Source organism: Callorhinus ursinus, unplaced genomic scaffold (assembly GCF_003265705.2).
Source record: "Callorhinus ursinus isolate GAN/ISIS: 27379988/994484 unplaced genomic scaffold, GSC_fseal_2.0 scaffold10, whole genome shotgun sequence".
Taxonomy (NCBI): Eukaryota; Metazoa; Chordata; class Mammalia; order Carnivora; family Otariidae; genus Callorhinus; species Callorhinus ursinus.
This window is the reverse complement of record NW_027397072.1, coordinates 26,850,497-26,865,615: the sequence shown is the minus strand read 5'-3', so window position 1 is coordinate 26,865,615 and position 15,119 is coordinate 26,850,497. Positions and strand designations below refer to the sequence as shown.

Below are 15,119 nucleotides of genomic sequence, written 5' to 3'. Positions count from 1 at the left end.
ACTTAGTGAAAGAAGCCAATTTGAAAAGGTTATATACTGTATGATTCCAACTATATGACATTCTGGAAAAGGAAAAACTGGAGCCTGTAAAAAGATCAGTGGTTACTAGAGGTTTCAGGAGGGTGAGAGGGAGGTTGGGATGAATAGGCAGAGCACAGGGAGTTTCTTAGGGCAGTGAATCTATTTTGTGTGATACTATAATGGTGGAATGCATGACACTATGCATTTGTCAAAACCCACAGAACTGTACAAAACAGAGTGAAATTATATGTAAACTACTGTCTTTAGTTAAAAATAATATATCACTATTATTTCATCAATTGTAACACTAATTAAAGATGTAAGTAACGGGATACTAGGAGTAGAAGAGAGAGGGAGTATGTGGGAACTCTGTAAACCTACAACTGCTTTAAAAAAATAAAGTATATTAAATAACTAAACTACATAAAATTATAGTATTTTAGATAACATTATACAAGAATATAACTAATCTAAGACACACTGATTTTCAAAAAGTAAATGGTTATAGGTTATCAAGAAAAACAGGAAAAAGCACAAAATGAGAAGTATCTGTCCATTATAAAAATAATGCTGAGGACAGCCTGGCAAACTAAAACTTAATAAAGAGGTGTTGGGGGAAAAGATATGACAAGTTTGCAAGCACTGTATGATTGACAGCTGAATTTTTTTAATATAAAAATAAATGGGCATAGAGAAAATAAAACAACTCTTTTAAGTAAAAGAAACATGGTATTTCCTTTTATTCAAACGGCATTTATTTCATTCAATTAAGTTAGCAGTAGGAAGGGCCAACTGGGAATCTTAAATTATGAAACTAAAATATATTCTCTTCATTAAAGGAATGGAAGCAAAAGCTACGGAGACAGGGCAATAAACAATGGACAATGAGACTAAGAAAAGCCCGAACAGTGTGAGCCATAAAACTCTGGGTCTGATTTATAAAGAACTTTTATTTTTTTTTAGATTTATTTCTTTGACAGAGAGAGAGGGAGAGAGAGTACAAGCGGGGGGGGGGGGCATGGCAGGCAGAGGCAGAGGGAGAGGGAGAAGCAGGCTCCCCGCTCAGCAGGGAGCCCGATGTGGGGCTCAATCCCAGGACCCCTAGGATCATGACCTGAGCCGAAGGCAGATGCTTAACCATCTGAGCCACCCAGGCGCCCCTATAAAGAACTTTAAATAAATTTCATTACTGTATCATTTCTTATGCATTTTGCACTTAAAATGTCAAGGTTTTGTCATGTATGCATTTTTCCTAACAACTAGTTACATAAACAAGTGAGTTCATTTTAAGGGTGCCTGGGTGGCTCAGTTGGTTAAGCAACTGCCCTCGGCTCAGGTCATGATCCTGGAGTCCCGGGATCGAGTCCCGCATCGGGCTCCCTGCTCAGCAGGGAGTCTGCTTCTCCCTCTGACCCTCTTCCCTCTCGTGCTCTCTCTCTCTCTATCTCATTCTCTCTCTCAAATAAATAAATAAAATCTTTAAAAAAAAATAAGGTCAAATTCTAAGAGATATTAACGGGTCTGTGAAGCAACACTTGTCTGGAACCTGCAACATGGTTACCAATCTAATTTTGCATTATTTGTGTTTTTTTAAAAGATTTTTATTTATTTATTTGTCAGAGAGAGAGAGAGCACAAGCAGGGGGAGTGGCAGGCAGAGGGAGAAGCAGGTTCCCCACGGAGCAAGGAGCCTGATGTGGGGCTCGATCCCAGGACTCTGGGATCATGACCTGAGCCGACAGCAGATGCTTAACCGACTGAGCCACCCAGGCATCCCTGTTGTTTTATTTTTTTAAGAAGATTTATTTCTGAATACAGCCAGAGAGAATTTGGAAAACTAAGGAGAAGCTAATTTATGTTCTCTTTTTTAGTTACGTACTTTTAAACTAACATGGCTGGGTGTTCAGTGAACAAAAGGAGTCAGTAAATGTAACAAACGAAGAAAACCTGCCTGTTAGAATACAAAACAGAGCAACTGTTTCAATCTTGAATTTTTTAATCCTCTTTTTGCCCTGAAGAGCTGCATCAGAAAACCCTTAGGTGTCTTTATACTTTGCTTCTTTCTACATGCACACTTCACTGTTATTACAGGATTAAATGTGACCAGCTGACAAAGAAAGATCAGGGGGCACAACACTGTTATGCAATGCTATATCTGCAAGGGTAGCTTACAGCTCCTTCTTTATTCAGGAAGTACCAAGTGCATGTTCAGTGTTACTGCTTCCTACTATGCAAGCAAAGTCACTACCATCCTGATACTCTGATGTTCCCTGGTTGCTGAATTATGCAATACCTGAAAAATACCTTGGAATTTTCAACAACTAAGGATACAGACGTGTGATAATACTATAATTATTCCCAGAAGATAATTTACTAATTTAAAAGTAGCAACTAGCGGCGCCTGGGTGGTTCAGTCAGTTAAGTGTCTGCCTTCAGCTCAGGTCGTGATCCCAGGGTCCTGGGATCGAGCCCTGCATGGGGCTCCCTGCTCAGTGGAAGTTTGCTTCTCGCTCTCCCTCTGCCCCTCATGCTGGCACGCTCTCTCTCCCTCAAATAAATAAAATCTTAAAAAGAAAAAAGTAACTAGTACTAGATACAAGAATAAAATTCTCACTTTCTGTATTTGAAATTATTTCAACAGAGAGAAGGATATTCAAATAAAAGAAACAGAAGTTTTAAGATTCATCAGACAGAAAATTCATAAGAAATAATCATAAACGTTAGCATTTTTTCCATGAAGCACCATTCAGCATGTATAAAAATAATTCTAAGACAAAAATGGAACACATTTACCATTTGGCTTATTACTGGCAGAAGCTATCAATTTATATGGAATAGTTACAGTGAAATATACCATGGATTACTAATGGAGAAAACCCATCCCTCTGGATGAATTGAAAACATTTGCCATCTTCAATATGAAGCCTGTCCAAGTTTTCTTCACTTCTTTTTCTCTGAGTACAAACAGAAGCTCTCCACAAAAAGATCCATTCATCACTATTATAGACTAAGCAGGATATCTGATAACACTTTATTCCTGATGCAGTGTAGGGTAAGGAACACATCTCTTAATTATTTTAAAACCCTGACATTTAGTAACTTCATTATTTAGTCTAAAATGTGATGATTATACATTCATATCAGACAAAGTGACAGCAATTCACATTAAATATGTCAGCTTATATATACATAAAAAACTTGAAAATAAATTTATAGCTACTAAATAGAGAATAATATATAAATGGGGTGCCTGGGTGGCTCAGTTGGTTAAGCATCGGCCTTCGGCTCAGGTCAGGCTCCCTGCTCCACAGGAAGCCTGCTTCTCCCTCTCCCACTCCCCCTGCTTGTGTTCCTTCTCTTGTCTCTCTGTCAGATAAATAAATAAAATCTTTAAAAAAAAAAAGAATATATAAATGGTAGAAGCTAATGTTTGCCTTTTCATTAATTTCCTATTATTCTGTTGAACTGCTGGAATGATAAAAGATTTGGAGTTCTACTAAAATAACTCATTTTCTATCATTTTCCATCATGTTAAACTAAAATAGAAATGCATACCGAAACAAATATAATTTATTTACTATTTCTCTACATGTTCAAAGGTACCTTTCCTAGAGATTTGTTTCACAATTTTCTTTTTTTTCTAGACCAAGAAAATGGGTACTTCTGTCATTACTATAGCAGAAGATGTTAAGCAGCAAGAAAAGAAGAAAAAGAAGAGTCTATCTTGGCCATATTGGGCATTACTGGGACAGCACTTCATCTCTTGCTAATTGTTTTTATGTCTATACCACACTCTGATGGTCTTTTCCATGGAGCTGCATTCAGGACAAAATTCAGCTCTCACGAGAATGATTTCTAAGCACATCCTTTAAAAAGTACATTTCCTGAAGATTATGACACACATTCCAGGGTAAATGCCTTGTTCTAAGTGCAGCATTAAAGATGGATAACAAAGATTTACTGCCAGAAAACATACAAGATTTGGTAATATAAACAAGACACAAGGGATGCCTGGCTGGCTCAGTTGGTGGAGCATGCGACTCTTGATGAGTTCGAGCCCCAAACTGGGTGTAGAGACTTAAAAATAAAATCTTTAAAAAAACAAACAAGACACAAAAGCCAAAATGCCACAGACATTATTCTAAATGTACATATTGAGTATGTATTATTTACAATTAAATTACATTTAAATATATGTTTCCTTTAAGCCAACTAACAATCTACCTAATACAGGCTATGGAAATTTAGTTAGTATGAGAAATAAGATTACCAAAATATACAGGAAAATATTTAGTCAGCATTAATACTGAATATTTTCAAAATGACATCTTCTTCTGGATTTATATTTAATATCCCAAGAGAAATGCCTGCTTTATAATAATTTTTTGGTATGCAACTGTAACTGTAAGATTACATAGAATATAAACACTATGTGAAAAAAGCATCCTATTTTTTTCCTGATGAGTCATCTTCATGTGTTGACTTTCTCTACTGAATTTCAGTAATAAAAAACAAAAACAAAACAGAAGCTCATATGAAGTGTAAAAACCTCAACTCAATCTAATAAAATATTTTGTTTACAGAATTTAAGTGAACTCAAAACTGATGTGAAAACTAAATAAATTCATTATTCAAATATTTAATTTTCAATTAAGGAATTTATCCACTTACTCTGCCTAACTTGAAACATAAAATCATTCTGTATTTCATAGAAATATCATATGGAAATAAAGCAATCAGAGATCCTCAAATTATTTCTCTGTAAATTATAAATCCTTTCAAGTATTTGAATACTAAAGCTTAATCCCTAATTATTTACAATTAATAAACCTACAAAGTAATGTGGTTAATGTGCATATCTTAAAAGATAATCATATAACAAATATATGACTGGTAAACTAATTTATTTAAAAGACAGTTCAATTTTTTAGTACTGAGCTGATAATTTGACTCTTACAAAATCCTTCCTAACTAAACTGTATTTCCTTCTCTACGTGATCAAGTTGTAGAAATTATACTTGAACAAAATACAGTTTTAAAAAAAGGCTGAAATAAACATTGGGTAAAGTAAGAGAGAAAGATTTTTTTTTTTACCCAAAATATTCTTAAATCCTACAACATAACTGAAGAAATAAACCAAAAACTATTCTTTATTACATATTTAAAAACAAGGGGCACCTGGGTGGCTCACCTGCCTTTGGCTTGGGTCATAATCCCAGGGTCCTGGTATGGAGCCCCACATGGGGCTCTCTGTTCAGCAGGGGAGTCTGCTTCTCCCTCTGCCTCTGCCCCTCTCTCGAATAAATAAGTAAAATCTTAAAAAGAAATAAATAAAAATAAAACATGGCTCTGCAATTAAGATACTTGCAAATGAAATTACTGAAAGAACATCTTTTTTTTTAAGATTTTACTTATTTGGCAGAGAGAGAGCGCGCACAAGTGCACGCGCACACAAGCAGGGAGGGAGAGGGAGAAGCAGGCTTCCTGCTGAGCTGGGAGCCCAATGCGGAGCCAGGACCCCGGAATCATGACCTAAGCTGAAGGCAGGCACTTAACCAACTGAGCCACCCAGGAGCCCCATTGAAAAGACATCTTAAGTGAGCACATATCATGAAGAATGATTTGTCCATTAATAAACAGAAGGTATTTTACTGCTACACTACCGAGTTTCATATATAATTAGCACAAACTCTATCATATGTAAGTGCTTATAATGGAAACATGAGTTTCATATAAATACATTGATAAAAATAACTTCTGCACCTAACAATTCATACACAATATTTCATCTCCCTTGCAATTTTCCAATTATTTAATTTATTGAATTTATACTCCTCAACCAAGTCTTAGCCAACAAATTATTTTGGGGATTCATGTCAACCCTAGATATGCTGAACTATGACTGAAGTTGGCAGTTAAGGCAGCAACTAGACAAGAAGAATGAAAGAGAAAAATCCACATCAAAGTATCAAAGATTTCCAGCAGAGGATTAAGGTATGTATGTTTTTTACACAAGTCAGGGTCAACTTGCTCTACCCAGCTGGAAGGACATTCTACTGGGGATCTCTCTCTCTCTCTCTCTGAAATATTTTATAGTTTCTCAATGTAAACCTAATTAACTGTTTTAGCCAATTCCTTTATTATGGGGTCTTTTTAAAAAAGTATTCTACTATTTATCATATAAACATCTAGTTTGTGTAATATTTAATCATATAATGGTAATACAAGCAGCATAAATTTGGAAACAAAACTAACTTTTAATATGTTTTCAATTCAATTACTGAGCAAAGAAATATACATATAGTCAAGGTGTTTATAGAAGAATTGAAGAATTATGTTTAATTTGGCAAGTTGGTTAGGTGGAATTTCATCAAGAAAGTTTATACCATAACTGGACTACACTGTGAGAAGTGAAAATATAAGCATTAGGTACACTGGCAACTAATAGGAAGGGAAGGATCACTTTACTTTGATTAATCAAGGAAGGTATCTCTGACGTGTTGCAGATATTTTATCCTTCACAAACTTGTACAAATAAATTCAATTGGAAACCCATTTAAATTTTAATTAAAGCAACCTCTTCCCCCCCTTTAAAATTTATCAGAATAATTACTTAACAGATAGAGTGATGTATTATATACCAAAGATATTTATTCCCACATAGGATGCCTTTGACAAATATGAGAATTTCAGACACTCTAAGGGGATACTAGCATGATCAAAATTTTGGCATCCTGTACTCTTTTACCAAAAATGAAATAAATGGTAGATACGTCCTAATAGTATCTTGTTTTTAAATCGCATAAAGAAATAAATACACTAAATACAGGCAAGCAGTCCAAATTTTTTTGTACTTAGCTAATTTTCAAGAAAATTTGGGCCATATTATAACACAGCTTGGGATTAAAAACCAAATGACATGCAACTCTACTTAGCAGAGGAATCTTTTAAAATTTTAACCCATTTCTTATAGAGTATTAAAACAGTGCAAAGAAACATACATAATAAAACTCAAAAGTTTAAAATAAACCATTACCAAGAAAACTGTCAAGATACAAAGTTAAGTACTGTATGTCATAATGGCTCAATAATTTCTATTTATTTGTTCCCAGGCAATGTATATCAATAAAATAGGCAAAAATAAGTTTTCATAAATGATGAAATTATGTATTTTCTACTGATAAACCACTAGCTTTTCATGGCACAACACTAATATAATATCCAAGCTCTCAAAGAACACTAGACCCTCCTGAATTTGCTGCCCTTAAGGCCAGAAAATGGGTACAGGGGTAGGTGTGTGGTTGGGGAGAGATGGGTATGCTTCCAATTGTACACTTACTGTGAATTAACTTTTTAGTAGTAACTTCAGGTTTTAAAGAATGTGGTCAGGTTTAAATTAAGACATTTGCCATAACAACAAAATTAACTTTATTCTCAAATAGTATACTCATGAAATTAAACTTAAGTCTTGACTTTTTGAAAAGTATAACCAAAGACAAGATACAGTAAGAACTCTAAACACATAAAATAAAACGTGAGGGAAATCAGATGGTGTAATACAGCTTGCAATAATGGGTTCTGTCCCACTCTAGCTAGCTATGGAACTACCAAACCAATACTGTGAAAATGAGAAAACTTTAACACTAATACACATCATTTAGCTAAGGCAACTAGACAAGTTGGCAGATACTCTCTAATGCTCCCAACAAAAAAGTCCTGTGCTTCTTCTCTCATTTCTACCTTCTGCTAACATATCATGTTTATTCATTTCTTTTCCATACTGAAAAAAGCCATTTTCTATCTTGCTCTAAAATTTGAAAATTTGGGGGCGCCTGAGTGGCTCAGTTGTTAAGCGTCTGCCTTCGGCTCAGGTCATGGTCCCAGGGTCCTGGGACAGAGCCCCGCATCACGCTCCTGGGTCAGCGGGGAGCCTGCTTCTCCCTCTGCCTCTCCGTCTGCCTCTCCCCCTCCTCCTGCTCTCTCTATCTCTGTGTCTCAAATGAATAAAAAGAATCTTTAAAAAAAAATTTCTTTTTGAAAATTTGTGGGGTGCCAGGGTGGCCCTTGGTTTCGGCTCAGGTTATGATCTCAGGGTCTTGAGAGGGAGCCATGCATCAGCTCCACTGCTTGGAATTCTCCGTCTCTGCCCCTTCCCCCCAATTCCCACCTGCTTTCTCTCTCTCAAAAAAATAAAATTAAAAATAAAATTAAAAAAAAATTTTTTTAATTTGTGAGTTTAATAATGGCCATATTACTGCTAAACAGTTAAACCTGGGCAAATGAACAAATTTCTCTGAATTTCAGTTTTCTCATTTACTCCTTCCTCATCTATAAATTGGCAGGGACTTAACAGGAAAACTCAAATTTCCCTTTCTGAAATTATATTTACCTCCATGCTATGAAACCATCACTAAAATGGTAGAGATTTTATAACACTATGATAATTAATGGCAAGTAATTTAATGTGCTCAGTGATGTTGCTTTGTGAAAATACAGTATGTCATTTTCCAAAATGGTACAGAGATAAGGTGAGGGTGAGGAACCCTAAAGTAACATTCTACATTCATACTTTTTTTTTTAACCAAGTATTGCTAGCAATGAAACAGGATCCCCATCTAGTGGACAGCAGGGTAACAGCATGCTTACTGAATAGCATAAATGTTAATAACCATGGATTGAATAAAAAATGATCCTTGTTTACAAGGCAGCTTTCAAAATAACATGGCTATGAGAAGTCAGAAATGTTGAGAGACAGAAGTTAAAATGAACATATTCTTTCTACAAGCATTTTCCTATCTACCTAACTACTTTCTCTCTTTAAGGGTTTTTATCATTCCTTTGAAAATTGATATTGGAAATAAAATATTTAATTCACTTATTTGTTGGAATTACCCACCTTGAAGCTCTGGCTTCAATTTACTGTTTTATAATTTTTCTAACAACTCTCTTATAAATTAGCTTACTGAATTAAGTTCTTTGAAGAAAAATTTAAAAATACATACATAATACTGTTTGATACATATAGTTGGCCAACACCGAGTTATGTTACTGATTTCATGTTGATCTAATGTACAAAACCAAATAAGAACACTAACAGATGTCTTTATTTAGTTAGCATAAAAAGAACTATTTAAAACAAGCTTCAAACGTACTCATCTATTTTAAGTAACTGGAAACATGCTGTAACATTTGACAAATCTGAAGACTAAATATGAAGACTTATACTGCCCCTGTGATGCCGCCAAAGCAAACACTCCATCTCCATTCTTTCACTCATGACAAACTTTTACATTTTCTTCTCTACCCATTTTCGGGCCAACAGAGAGAGGCCAATATATGAAAAGGTAGGAAAGGTAGGAAAACTACTATCAGGTTATTAAAAATTCCTCCTGAAAAAAAATGAAACAAGAAGAAACCAGAGAGGGAGACAAACCATAAGAGACAATCTCAGGAAACAAACTGAAGGTTGCTGGAGGGGGGTGGGGAGTGGGAGGGATGGGGTGGCTGGGTGATGGACACTGGGGAGGTCTGTATATGTTGTGGTGAGTGCTGTGTATTGTGTAAGATGATGAATCACAGACCTGTACCTCTGAAACAAATCATACATTATATGTTAATAATAATAAAAAATTCCTCTTGAAACAATTAATTTACAAAAAAAGAAATATTAGGATTTTCTCCTAACAATCCTAAGTCTGTATAAAGCTCCAGATATATACACATTCGTAAGAGCATCAAGTAATTTTTAAGTTTTACAAATTTACCTAAAACTAACATACTGGATAAATAATGCAAAGATATTATCATGCTACAAGTAAAAATGTTGAGAATTACTTATTGACTGAATTTAACAAATTTAACCGGGTTCCCTGCTCAGTAGGGAGCCTGTTTCTCCCTCTCCCACCCCCCTACTTGTCTTCCCTCTCTCGATGTCTCTCTCTGTCAAATAAATAAAATCTTAAAAAAAAAATAAAAACAATAAATTTAACAAATTTAATGATAAATATAACCAATACCTCTCTCTGAAGAATAGGATCAGTATCTCAGTTACAGACCGTTAGAAGGTCAATAATGGAAAAAAGGTTGTCCTTTCCCCTAAGGAATGAATTAGTATGCACTCTTTATGTCGGTAATAATTTTGCAACTGACAGTATTCATTTTTTTTACCTCCGATGCAAAGATGTTCACAGCTAAAAGTGAAGATCAATTACTATGTGGAATTACTGCTTATCAGTATGGTCAGCATATTGTTAATCACTTAAAATTTTTGGCCAATTTTTAAACTTCCACCAAAATAAAACAGACTTATTGCTAACCTGCTTGTTACAATGCAAGCCTTCCAATATGAGAACCTGAGGCTTTATTGAAAGAAACAAGGAGTAGAATCTGGTATTCATATCAATTTTTAACAGTAATTGAAAAATTAAAGGATTTTCAAGTACCTAACTTGTACATTAGGAGCCGGAAAAGAAAAAGGACAAAAAGGAGGTGGGAAGGGAGTAAGAAACCATATTCAATAGTTAATGGCAGATCAATGAAAAGTGAAGCATAAACTACTGTATGTTTCTGTATTTTCTTGTCTTGATCGCCTATCATTTAAAAACATATAACAGAAAGGAAATGTGCACTATTGACTATTGCTCTTAAAAGAGCTTATTGCATTATGCCTGTATTTCTATATATTATCTGCTAGTGATGTAAGCAAACCATTTCTTGAATATAATGTCACAAGTGAAATTATTAACACTGCTCTCACACTTAAATACCAACTTGCCAGAGAGTTGATGAAATAAATGGTGTACTCTGTAAAAATGTCAATATTATGAAAGACAAAGAAAAGCTGGGAAATGTTTCAGATTAAAGGAGAAGAGATAATGGCAACTAAATAAAGTAGAAGATTCTAGAACTGGATACTTTACCCTATCCCACCACCCCAAATTGCCAAAAATAATAAGCTATAGGCAAATGATAAAAGTGGAAAATGGATATAGACTAATTTTCTAAAATCGGAATTTTTAAAAAAGATTTTATTTATTTGTTTGAGAGAGTGAGAGAGAGAGAAAGAGCATAAGAGAGCACAAGTGGTGGAGAGGGAGAAGCAGGCTGCCCATCAAGGAGAGAGCCCGATGTGGGGCTCAATCCCAGCATCCTGGGCTCATAACCTGAGTCAAAGGCAGCTCCTTAACTGACTGAGCCACCCAGGTGCCCCTTAAAATTGGAATTTACTAAGTTCCAAGAAAAATGACTAGATAATTTGTTCAGATTTTAAAATGCTACTTAAAAAACTAACATTTTAACCAAAATTGATTATATAAGTAACAATACTAATGTGACATGAAGCTATACTTTCCTGAAAAACAATTCATATTTAGAATATTCTAAATGAGCACACTTTTCTCACCAACAAATGATCAGAATACATCCCAAACTCAAGAAATATTTTCTCTGATCACTGAAAACATCATTTAAGAGGTGTGCTACCAAATTAACTGACCTACTCATCTTAACTAAGTCACTTTATATTAATTTATCTTAAAATATTATTTCAAGGGTGCCTGGGTGGCTCAGTTGGTTAAGCGACTGCCTTCGGCTCAGGTCATGATCCTGGAGTCCCAGGATCGAGTCCCACATCAGGCTCCCTGCTCAGCAGGGAGTCTGCTTCTCCCTCTGACCCTCTTCCCTCTCATGCTTTCTCTCTCTCATTCTCTCTCTGAAATAAATAAATAAAATCTTTAAAAAAAAATAATTTGTTACCACATTCAAATATGAATGTATCAATTCCAATTATACCACTGGACAAGGTACCAGATTCAAGCACATAAATCTAAACCTTGGGCTGAGGAAAAAAAAAAAAACCCACCTTTTACAGGTAAATAGTATGTCACAAAGGAAAGGTCAAACTCTGATTTGTCATATTATATTCTAAAATAGCTCCAATATAGAGTATCAAAGTCTCTGTAATTTCAGATGGTTACCAAAATCACAATTTATTAACATACATACTTACCAGAAATTGTACCTTACATGAATACATTATTTTATTTTTTTTTTTAAAGATTTTATTTATTTATTTGAGAGAGAGAGAATGAGAGATAGAGAGCACGAGAGGGGGGAGGGTCAGAGGGAGAAGCAGACTCCCTGCCGAGCAGGGAGCCTGATGTGGGACTCGATCCCGGGACTCCAGGATCATGACCTGAGCCGAAGGCAGTCGCTTAACCAACTGAGCCACCCAGGCGCCCCATGAATACATTATTTTAAATAGTAAAAGTAGAGAATACTGGATTTCCTTTTTGACCCTGAACCATAAACATAAAAACTCAGTGTTATACAAAGACTGAATTACAGAACAAGATAAGTTTTAAAATTTTTGAGGATATACATTCTGAAAGTGAAATGATTAATAAAATTGTATTTTAATAATGTGGAAGGAGATAAAGAAAAACCTTATCACTCTATTCAATTTCTTTATAAAATCCAATATTAAATTTTGGCACCAATTATCTGTTTTAAAGCTCTAAATATTTTACTTAATCAAAAAATAAACTGTATATTTGACATCTACTTTAAAAAAAGACAAATGTGATATATTGAAATAGGTCAGAGGAAAAACAAAATCAATCTAAATAATGTATCACCTCAACATTTTTATGAGGAAGCTTAAGGTAGACAAGAGAACTATCTGCTTTTAAGCCCAATAATCTCCACAATGGCAGAACATAAGGGGCAATTACCCCTTTTCAAAAATACAAGGAGCTTTTTCCATCCATCCAACTGTGCATTAAACTGCTACCAAGCACCAAACAGACTTCAAGACTTATTCCCATCACTTTCCTTACCTATCCTTCCTTAATAATCTAATTATAGAGGTAAACCTCTATTTTTACAAGTAAGAATATAAATAAAGGCAGAAATAAGAAGCAGAACAGACAGCTGAAAACAAAAACAAAAAACCTAAAAGTTCTTGGCTAAAAGGAGGAGATATTAAACTGCTTGGTTTTTGTTTTTGTTTTTTTTTTGGCAATAACTATGAACAAAATATAACTTTCTATTATTATTTGGGAAAAGAATACCAATTCTTGGAACTAATTTCAGAATTATAACCAGTTTCAATTATCAGTTGCATATTGGAAAGTAACTATAGTACTTTTATTATTGAATTTGTAAAAATTAGTTCTTATTATCAAGTACCTATGGATTAGAATAATTTATATTATCTGCCTTTCTTCAAATTACCATCATCTGAAATTGTACAGTGTTTGAGACAAACATTAAAATGCACAGTTCAATCAACCATATTTAGCTCAGAATACGGTCATGAAGCTGCCCCACCTTTGCCCTATTATTTTCAGTTATACCTTATTTTTAAAAACAGTACATTCACAGGTTAAAACAAAGGGATAATGAAAACTTTTATTTCATGTTCCACAACAGGTCACAACACAATTATCCAATTAGGAGCCCCTAAAAACAACTAAGTATCTCCAGAATAATTTTTAAGAAATAAATCCATTAATCTTATACCTACATATATTGGGGAAGACTAATACCAAATACTTCAATTGTACCTTATTATTTTAACAGATGATAAAATAAGTCAACAAAAGACTAATGACAATGTGATTTACCTGAATCATTTCGTAGATAAGAGGACATCGCTGGGATGAGGCAAGACTGACTGAGCAGCTCTAGAAGTACAGAAGGAAGGGCATTACTGTTCTGGATTCGATTCTCATGAGATGACTGGGCTTCTCCATTTACTGCACCACTCACAGGATTTATATAACTTGCAAGAACCTAAAAATAACAATTGTTGGGTTTACATTGGATTTTAGTTTCACACGCTTTAAAAACCCACATTTTGTTAGATATTAAAATCCGAGTACCAAGAGTTTATATTTTCAAGTCAGTCACTGTCTATCTTTTAAAAAGATATTCTTTTCTTCAGATTGTCAAAAGAGAAGGGGTGTGCTTTTAGCGTGATGGTATACTGTATTCAGTCAGACATAGAAGAGTCCACCTAACAACACAAACTAAAACCTTAGCAGCAATTCTGATATTATTTTATTGACTAGATTCAGTCTACATTTTGAGAGTGATCTTAGAATTTTATACTAGAATGAGCCTATCCTTCTACAATTGCAGAAAATAAGGCTCCAAGATTTGACCTCTTTTAGTCAGTTAGTTGATGCAGGGACTAAAGCTAATATTTAAGCACCTCCCCTTCTCATACTGGTACTGTGGGATTTTCCGTACTCGTTCAACTTGGCTGATTCTAGAAAAGTAGTAAAACAGTATGAGAAACAAAGGTATAAACAAATAATTTTTTTTCTTAAGAGTCCAGACACAGCACTTTAGATGAAAAGATGACTGGAGGGAGGTAGATATGGTACATTTTCCAGTTACTGGATAATTTCATCCTTGTCACTTTCCTCTCAGTGAGGAAGCTAATTGCGAGGGAAGAAATTTATAGTTACAAGTAGGGAAGAACAATCTTTGTCCAGTGGTATCTTAAATGTATTGAGAGGAAGGAGCATGTTTTACAGAAGTAGCTGAGGATGAGTTGGATAGTTATCAATACTTAAAAATCAATACAAATAGAAAAAAAATAATTTAACTATTATCCCTGACAATATCAACTTTGTAAGCACACCTGCAGAAGACAGGTGACATGCTCCTCCTCCAGCCTCTGTTTGGTTAAGGCTTGTTCCACATCCCATCCAGAAGCTGTAGAGCCTGTCCCAAAGCCAGTCCCTTTGGCCCAGTACAGCTGCTGTTCTTCTGTTGATGTAGGGTTATGAGAGCTTGATACCTGTGGCTTATAACAAAAAGCGAAAACTTCTTACTATTTGATTTTATTTACCCTCAAAAATATTTATCAGTACAAACATAAATAGTTTAACTGCTATAGAAAATAGTCTGTGGACTCTTCAAAAATTTTAATAAAGGATTACTATGTGACGCAGCAATTCCATTCCTAGGTATATAACCAAAGAAATAAAAACTGATACTCAAGTACAGGTCCACGTGTTTTCACAGCAAGACTATTCGTAATAGCCAAAAAGTCAAAACAGCCCACATACCCATCAATGGAAGAATGTA

General features: G+C 34.7%; 1 protein-coding gene across 12 annotated transcripts in view; it reads right to left on the bottom strand.

Moving 5' to 3' along the window:
- BIRC6 (baculoviral IAP repeat containing 6) overlaps positions 1–15,119 on the bottom strand; it is a 230,257-nt gene that overhangs the window by 52,364 nt on the left and 162,774 nt on the right. For all 12 annotated transcript variants that reach the window (XR_012379690.1, XM_073897238.1, XM_073897243.1 and 9 more), the window contains 2 exons: positions 14,671–14,835; positions 13,646–13,814 (listed from right to left, as the gene is read on the bottom strand). Coding sequence is in view for 11 of the 12 variants with exons in the window: in XM_073897238.1 (XP_073753339.1) it covers positions 13,646–13,814; positions 14,671–14,835 (334 nt within the window). In the remaining variant the exon portion in view is untranslated. The remainder of the gene's footprint in view (positions 1–13,645; positions 13,815–14,670; positions 14,836–15,119) is intronic.